Source organism: Aulostomus chinensis, chromosome 8, assembly GCF_037954235.1.
Source record: "Aulostomus chinensis isolate RoL2024-O1b breed Wild chromosome 8, RoL_Achi_v1.0, whole genome shotgun sequence".
NCBI lineage: Eukaryota > Metazoa > Chordata > Actinopteri > Syngnathiformes > Aulostomidae > Aulostomus > Aulostomus chinensis.
Window position 1 is genome coordinate 27784509 of NC_141327.1, and position 9081 is coordinate 27793589.

General features: G+C 48.5%; 1 protein-coding gene across 5 annotated transcripts; it reads left to right on the top strand.

Annotated features, from left to right (window-relative positions):
• The first annotated feature begins 459 nt into the window (after positions 1 to 459).
• pgap4 (post-GPI attachment to proteins GalNAc transferase 4) lies at positions 460 to 7536 on the top strand. Of its 5 annotated transcripts, none has more exons than XM_086212145.1 (3): positions 460 to 643; positions 1899 to 2158; positions 3274 to 7536. In XM_086212145.1, exon 3 carries the CDS (start codon positions 3432 to 3434, stop codon positions 4704 to 4706), a length of 1275 nt encoding a protein of 424 aa, XP_086068271.1. In that variant the 5' UTR covers positions 460 to 643; positions 1899 to 2158; positions 3274 to 3431; the 3' UTR covers positions 4707 to 7536. The 5 variants fall into 5 exon arrangements, with proteins under 5 accessions (XP_086068271.1, XP_086068270.1, XP_086068269.1 ...); XM_086212144.1 differs by having other exon boundaries at positions 1899 to 2049; positions 2414 to 7536; XM_086212143.1 differs by having other exon boundaries at positions 1899 to 2049.
• The last annotated feature ends 1545 nt before the right edge of the window (positions 7537 to 9081 follow it).

Here is a 9081-nt window from a genome sequence, read left to right on the forward strand (position 1 = left end):
GGCTCGGCCGCTTTTTGGACAAAGTTCTTAAAGGAAAGATTTACTCCTAATTTCATTCATTTCTACAGCTGAGCCCAAGAAGGTCCTGACCATGAAGCGCAACAACGTGGACCCCCCTAAACTAGTTGTTTTGGGGGGGTGTTGGTCAGGATATAAGGGCCAAACGTGTCTGCAAAATTAAACGTTTCTATCCCCGAGCTGGAGGCATGGAATGCCTGGAAAGATTTAAAAACAAAATACGAGACATTCCTCAGGAAAGCTCGGAGGAAGAGGATCAGGAAGAGTGTGATTGTCTGAGGACAAGAGAGGGAAGAAGACACAAATCTCTGAACCGTCAAGAGTGGGCTTGTCAGAGTGTAGCAGAGAAGGGAGGGGGAGAAAGAGGGAAAAGGTGTCGCAACACCAGGAAAGGAAAGAGGAGGGGATGAAGAAGACAGACCTGAGAGCTGGAGAAGAAGAGGAAGCCCCCCGAAAGCTGGTGACGTGGAAGTGAGAGCAGGAGCAAAAGGAGGAGATACCGTGGAGGTTCGGTTCCGTTTGGGATACATCGGTCTGGTTCATCAGGCTTTTGGACCTGTTTGGAGGCAGTTCTTCTTCTTCAGTGGTGCTCTTTGTCTCTGGCTGGACGGTTGGACCTTCTCATGTAAGCAAAGTCTCCCTTCTTATCAGCTCTCCTGGCTTCCCTCCTCCATGTCGACTTTTTGATGTGACACCTGAAGACGAGAGGAACCAGCAGACATTTTGCTCTCTGTGAAAGATGGAAATGTTCTGTGACCAAAAAAAACCAACAACAAAAAACCCAAAACAGCGCTGATGGGGGGGGGGGGGGGGGGACATCAAACCTGTTCTTGCTAGCCAAATCGGGGCGGAGCCAACACGGGTCACCAATTAGAAAAAGACCAGGAACGGAAAGTTCAGGACAATCAGAGAGCTGGTTGTAGAGATGCGAAGCCCTCCGATCAACCTGTCGACAAAAATAAACCCACCATTTGTTTTTGGACCCATGTTGGAAACACGACGGGCAGCAGGTGCCCAAGCGTCCTCCACAAGCGCCAAAACCAAAGGACGGTAATGGTTCTGTCTCAGTGATTAAATAGAAAACAAAAAGATTGAAAAACTTGCTGGCAGGTGGGCGGAACTGAGGCAGGCCAACGAAGCGTACTTGCTGAACTCAACCTAGCTACCAAGCTAGCCAAGGCTAACGAGCTAAAACTAGTCTGCTCCACCTCGTCAGCTCATCTCCCCTGAGTGGCATTTGAGCCAAACAGTTGCAGTTGATGGTGCATGTTTGTTGGTGCCCCACAGAGCCGGGGTCGAGACCAGGGCGGGCTGATGCAAACGCCAAATTCAACACATCTCATTTATATCATTTTGATGATAAAAAAAAGACAGAACACACATTTTCTCCAACATGCTCAGGATCAGTGTGGTATTCAGATACCACTGCGAGGACCACTTTAGCGGAGCTCTGCCACCACCTGCTGGTTGCTATGGTCCTCTGCTTGTTCCTATTGGGGGGGGGGGGGGGGGGTGGAGCCTATCCCAGCATCTACGGGCGAGGGAGGGGCGGGGTTCACCCTGGACAGGTCGCCAGTCCATCGCAGGGCCAACACGTAAAGTGACGAACAACCATTTACACCTACAGTCAATTAAGAGTGTCCAATCAGCCTCGTCCCCAATTGCATGTCTTTGGATGATGGGAGGAAGCTGGAGTACCAGAGAGAACCCACGCAGGCACGGGGGGAGCACGCAGACTCCACACAGAAAGATCCCGTGCCCGAGCCGGGACTCGAACCCGTTATCGTCTGGACGTGAGGCGACAGTGCTGACTACTGCACCACAACAGACACCAAATAAACACATTTTGATAACCTGTTTTGTGTCCATGTCCGATCCAGTAGGTGGCGGTAAAGCGCTGACAAGCTGGGTTGCCATCCGTCTAAAAAAAAAAAAAAAAAAAGGGGCGACGAGCAGGAGGAAGAAGAAGAAGAAGAAGAAGAAGAAGGCGGCCTGGCCATGGCAGCGGCGGCGGCTGCGGCTCACCTCTCTGTGAGTCTCTCTTCTCCGCTTTTATTTTATTTTGCGTAGCAAATTGTTCCCCGTCCAGCGTCGTCACCAGACAGACGATCGGCTTAGCGACTAGCATACTGAGCGCGAGGTGATGGATCCCCAGCCAGATGTGTGTGTGTGTGTGTGTGTGTGTGTGTGTGTGTGTGTGTGTGTGTGTTGTAATTAATCCAATTAATTAGAGACAGACGGTGTTCTAATGGCAGACGGATCCATTTGATTGGATTACCATCAAGGTTCCAGCTGAGGTTTTTCTTTTTAATTAATATTTTACTCTTATTATTATTGACGTGTTCTCTTTTTTTTCTTCTTCTTCCTGAAAACAACCTGTCTGTCCCGGAAGCAGCCTCCGACTCTGGTTTCACCGGAAAATGATAACTATCTCTGACGAGAGAGCAGCGACAAGAATGAGGCAAACATCGGCAGGAACATCCTCTGACAAACAAACTCTTATCTTCCTCAGCGCCAAAGTTGTTCAGGAAAATGTTTAGGAAAGAAAAAAATTCATGACTTTTGTTCAACAACTGGGGGGCAGCATGGCTCAGAGGTAGAGTGGCCGTTTAGCAACTGAAGGGTCGCTGGTTTGATCTCCACTTCCCCCAGTGACCACGTCCAAGTGCCCTTGAGCAAGACACTGAGCCCCTAATTGCTCCTGATGGCCCTGCGACCGACTGGTGACCCGTCCAGCCCTTAAATGGTTAAGTGGTAGAAAATGGATGGATGGATGTCCATCGTCTACTGATGCAGCCGGAAGGGAGAACAACACGATAAACTGAAAAATAGACAAGGGGGCCTCACGTCTCCTTGTGCCGCTGTCTTTCCTCGTGCCACATTCAAAAGTTTGTGTCAGCCGGTGTGTTCATGTGCACCCGGAGCCACAGGGAACCCTTTTTGAGGTGGAAATTTCCACCGGGGAAGTTCCCAGCTCCAAAGTTGTCTGGAATGCAATGTCAAATGCATTTAACTTCTGACGACGTCATGATACGCGTGAACCCACCTGTCCTGCGTGTCAGTGAGCTGGAGGTGGTGGATAATGGACTGATACGGTTTTGTCAGCGCCCCCCCCCCCCCCCCCCAGCACCTCATGGCTCAGGCTGAACCTGGGTCGAGTCAGACCCTATAAAACAGCTTCAACTGAGAACCGAACGGTGGATTTGGTGGATTGTGACGCCCCTGACATCCCTGCCGTTTGTGTTTTTTGTGCAGATTGACAGCAGCTGATGACGGTGACCTCCTGCAGGTGTGGGACTCTCACCTGTCTCTCGCCCAGAGGACGTGCCAACAACACCGAGCTCTCAGTTTTCAGGGGAGTCATCAGGTTGCGCCTCTGTGCTCAGCGATGACGGTTTCCTGAAGCTCGCTGCATGCTGGGACGCTGTAAATGCCCTGCCCTTCTGAGAGGAAGCCCGCTGCCTCCGCTCTGTCACCAGTCAGCCGTTTCACCAATGCCTCGATGGAAAACCTTCATCAGTCAGTATTTACGATGGTCGAGCACCGTCACTCAGGCCCTCGTCCTGACCGTCATCACGTTCTGCGTTGTTCTTCCTCTGTGCTGCCATCGGCTGCTTTACTCCTACTTCTTCATCAAGGCCATGTACCTGGACCCCATGAGCGAGGAGGTCCTGCAGCAGAGTCTTGACCGAGGCCAGGACGCTCTGCGCTTCTGGCAGAGCGCCCCCACCACCCCGGCAGCTTCCAGATTCAGCAAAATCACTCAGCATCCTGAGCTGCTGGTTACCGTGGTGACAGCCAGACGCAGGGAGGGGCGGGATTTCCACTACCTGCTTCAGGTGATGCGGCAGCTGATTGGTCTCCTGGACGGATGTGGGGAGCAGCGGTGTGCAGAGGTGCTGGTCTGCGACGTGGAAAGTGGTCCCCTGGAAAATCAGGATGCCAAGCTGTTGGAGGGCCCCTTCCAGGTGATCCGGCACTCCCCTCAGAGTCAGCCGAGGAACAGGGAACTGGTCAACACCTTCGAGAGGGAGAAGAGGGATTATGTGTTTTGCCTGCGCAAGGGATGGGAGTTGGTGAAGCCCAAAAACGTGGTTGTCCTGGAGGACGACGCCTTGCCGAGACAGGACTTTTTCACAGTTGTGAAGGATTTGCTGTCCCGCCGGTTTGCTCTCCAGACTCTCTACATCAAGCTGTATCACCCCGAGCGGCTTCAGCGCTACTGGAACCCCGAACCCTACCGCATCTTGGAGTGGGTGGGGCTCGGGCTGGTCGGAGCGACAGCTCTTCTCCTCACCTTTTCTTACTGGAATCCTTGCTCTTTCTCCTTCACGCTGTCCCCGAGCCACCTTCTCTTTTTTACCGTTTACATCATGGCTGCTGCAGAGCTTTTAGGGCGGCACTACCTCCTGGAAGTACGTCGACTGTCTCCTCAACTTTACGCTGTCTCTCCGGCCACCGAGTGCTGTACGCCGGCGATGCTCTTCCCTGGAAATGCCTCGCTCAGGGTCGCCGAGTATCTGGATGGCTCCTTCTGCATCAAGGGGAATGCCAAGGACATGGTTCTTTATCAGATGGCGAGGACAATCCCGGGAGAAAGGTCTCACAGTGTGGAACCGAATCTGGTCACCCACATTGGGGCTTATTCCTCAGTCAGGCCCAACCCATCCAGGCCCAAACTCCTGTGACAGGGAGGAGCCTGGAGCAGGTCTCCCTGCTCTGCCTCAACCAGACATCAGAGTTCTGCGCGTCAGATGAGACATCATAGTGCCATTAATGGACCAACCGTTGCTCTCCAAGGAGTGCTGACCTCCCACAGTTACCACCGGCTTGACGAAGTGCCTCCTCTACTCTACACCAATATTTATCTTTTTTTTTTTTTAACGTGTCTTCTGGTGCAAATGTTTGTCTGTTGAACGTTTATTCATGTTCTCTGGCATTGTACGGAAAATTCGCCTTGACGTTGGTTCCGAAAACACAACTTCTTCTTTGAACGCGTCCAAACGATGTCAGAGCAGGAAAATACAAAAAAAAAGCAAAGCAGTCTGACGTGTTCGATTGTTCTGACGTGAAGCCTCATCACTCTTCTGTTGTTAATTAACGCTACGAGATGTACAGACTCATTAGTTTGAGCCCGATGCAGGAAATGCATGGACACCAGTGTGTCTGAAACTAATTTTGTTTTCTTCCTGCGTCTCTGGCCTCTTCCTCTTCCCTTCAGGTCTCGGCTTGTTTGTTACTTTACAGGTGAAAACGAGGCCGTTTGGTTGTGGAGTGTTTTTTTTTGTTTTTTTTAGGTGACGTTTACAGCTAAACTTTGACTCAACGTAGTTTCTAAGACGACATGTCTGTGTGTGCGGTTTCTCTCTGGATCTTCGCCGGTGTGAAGTTAGTATGCGTCAGCTTCCAGATGACACGCGACACCATGCGTGTAAGACACGATACAACTGCCCGCAAGTGAACGAGGTCATAAATATGTGCCAATGTCACAAGTGGCCTGTAAGCTTTAGGTGGACTGGGTTATAAAAGGCGGTTGGAAACCGGTGTTTGTAGAAGAGGCCTTCAGTTGACAGCGATGCCTCATGAGGCAGCAGCCTGGTTCAAACACACCCGGGGTTCATTGGGACTACCAGCCTGTCACTGGCCACCTGATCATAGATGCTAATTCTGATCTCCTGCATGAGTCAAGCGGATGTCAGCCTACCAGTAGCTGCCGTGCTAACGGCTACGAACGCTAAGATGTCTCCTGAACGGGACACAACATGTCCTCAGATGAATGTGGGCTTCTTGGAAGGGTTTTCTCTCTTGTTGAGCTCGGCTAACGCTGCGCCCCTGCTTCCAGTCTTTGTGCTATGCTAGGCTAAACTAGATGTCTCTACTGAGCGCCCAAGTGTGATCTTTGTCAAGCTTCAAATATGAACACACACACACACACACACACACACACACACACACACACACACACAAAATGACGGTTTACCATCAATGTAGCATGTCACTGACCACTAATTGTGCCTTATGTGTTTTCTTACTCGTAGTACGATCAGATTTGATCCAACAATTGAGCTGTGGATGAAACGACAATTATCAGATGCAATTTTCAAGTGCGTTTAATTTCTACTCCTTATTTTCTTCCTGTTTTCATTTCTAAAATGGATGAACAGAAGGAAGACGCCAAAGTGAAACCAGTTAGCCTGTAAATGCAGACGTCAGCGCTGCACGATCTGGTGAAGGGGAAAAAAAAAAAAAAAAGGAGTCCTGTTGTGACTGTTGCCTGCGATACAACAAACACGTGGTCGTGGGAGTCTCTCCGCATGGTTCACTAGAAATATGCACGGAAATGAGTGACAAACTTTGAGGTTGTAAAACCAAAATAGACATTTGCATCAATGTTATGCTAAATCAAGCAATTGGCAGCAGCTAAGAGGCCCTTCTGCAGCATTCGTGCAGGTGTACTCAGAGCAGTTGTGGTCGTGCCGTTGCGCCGACTATCATGGTGCTGTGGTAAATCGTGCAGCGCTTTCTGAGCCTGATTTCACTCTCGCTCGAGTAAAGGAAGTGGATCCCGGAGCCGGACGAGAAGCGCCACACTCACGCGAGTTAGCTTAGCAAGGTGGATGGTCATGGGTGGGAGGTGACGGCATCAGCTGGATCAGGTTCAGGATTTTGGTTTGCTAACACTTCCCACTCACTACCATTCATTGTGCTATGCTAACTAGCCTGGGTCACCCCTCTGTGAGGGAGGCGGGTCTCTGACTTCTTCTCTGGCTCTGGGAAAGATGGAGAAAGAGACTTTTTTTTTCTTCCTCCTAATAGTGGGCGTGTTGCTTTAATTTTGAGGTGAAGACTTAAGTTGTTGTTTTTGAATGTGTTTGGTTTGAGCGGCGTGTCGTCTGGTTTACAATGTTTTCCATGTGTCTCGCTCAAGTGGTGGCTCATCACGACGCCTGGGGGTTTCTCCAGGACCCCTGTCGGGTTCCGTGTGAAACGAGTCGTCGTGACAGCTCAGAACAGATCCTGCAGATGTATAGAACCATCCAGATGTGACCTGAGAGAATAAACGTGTGAACCTGTTTTCAATCATTCATCAGACGTGATCAAAACACAAAAATAAAGACCGGAGGCAGAAAACGTGTCACGATAATGAGGAGCTCGTTCTCTGAAATGACACCACAGCGCTCTCTACTGGACAAATGGAGCAATGTCATTACTAAATTAAACCAAACTGCCTACACTATATATTTAAAAAAAAAAAGTTTACTTTTTAATTCGGCACCAATCGCTGCCTTATATTCTCCTCTGGAGATTTTCTAAGAATCCGTTCGATCGAATCTGGAATCGTGATGACACTTGGATCCTGAATCCTGCTGCTCTCCCCCTCCCCGGACAGCCAAAGGTTCCTGAATCTGATTCGATTTTCGCCGTCACGTTGTTGTGGTTGTTTTTGTTAAAAAACTGTTAAAGCTGATGCCACTTTGAAAGGTTTTATTTTAATCTTTATTCTCAATAAATATTTGAAGCTCAAGTGCGTGAGAACTCCTGGTTTGTTGGGTGATCCTCTGATTGCACCTCCTCCTCCTCCTCCTCCTCCTCCTCCTTCCTGTTGCTGTTAAGATGTTTCTCACAGGATCCAGCTTCCACACATCAGCACTCACAAACAAGTCCATCAGGATTCGTCTACATGTCATGGAAAAATTGTAAATTTGCATGACATTTTTTGTACCAAAGCGTCCTCTAGTCCTCATGACAGTGGTCTGAATAGTTTTTTTTTTTTCCTGCGCAAATGTTTAGAAAAAAAAAAAAAAGGATCAGAAATGAATTGAAATTCTATCCCAGGAGGTCAAGGTGGAGTTCATTTCAAATACCTGCTGTTTTTTTTCAATCATCTTCAGCATAGTTTGGCTTCCTGTCCTGCTGTTGTGTCACATGACGCCTCGTGTTGCCTTCACTGTCCCCGACAACAATCAGAAATATGGACATTCAAACGAACCACAGCGACAGCTCAGTCATCGAAATCTCAGCTGGAGCTGGAAGGCCAAACACCGTTGGTTTGCGTCCCGCGTTAGAAGTGAGTACAGGTGCACTGCGTGACATCACGGATGGGCGTGGTTACAGGTGATCTCTTGTGATGATAAAAAGAAGCGACAGGGAAACTTTCCACAAATATGAACCCAGATATGAAATGGTTTAGAGAAAGGGTCTGCGTGTGGAGCTTTCAGGTTGGAAACGTGGATGAAGAAAATTGTTCTCATAATTGCTTCATTTTAGAGTAAAAAAAGTGACAAAAACGTTTTTTTTTTCCTGTGAGGGACAGGAAAATAAACTTTGAGGGTTGGTTTTTGTAGTTGTTGTTTCTCCTCAATATCAAAGTCAGTCTGAGCATCTCTTGTTTGTGTCCATGTGTCAAACGCATTCCCGCCGCCATTTATTCCCTCTAAAACCAGCAGCTTCACTCCAGTCTCATGGCGCTGAAAAACCAGCCTAAACACACAACACAAGATACAGTCTCTCAGTGTCAGAGGTGAACGTGGCCGCCGTCTGAGACTCCGCCTCCTTCCCTGAACTCAGAACGCTGGACTTTGTCCTTAACAAGGTATTTTTATTGGGAGTTTCCTGCACGTGAATACTTAAAAGGTGTTAAAGCCTTCAAACCTGGTCTTTTTTCATCACTGGATATGTTTCAGATCATTTGAAACGTTTATGTTTTAAGCTTCTTCTTCTTCTTCTTCTTCTCCTTTTTTTTTTACAGATTTTATTCATCATCTTTATCCATACTGATTGATTTATTTTGTGTACAAATATGGAACCCTGGAGAGACCTTATCCATGAAAAAAGAATACATCTATTGTGACCAGAGAGAGAGAGAGAGAGAGAGAGAGAGAGAGAGAGAGGAATTAAACATTTTTGTGGCCATGAGATAAAATGTGATCCAAAACTACAAAATCATCGCCCACAAGAAGTCCGATTAAGTTCCTCTTTGCTTGATCTTGATCAAACTGGAAGGACAGACCGTTGTTGTGCTGTTGTGCCTTCGTCTTCACCTTTTTTGTGTTGTCAACATGA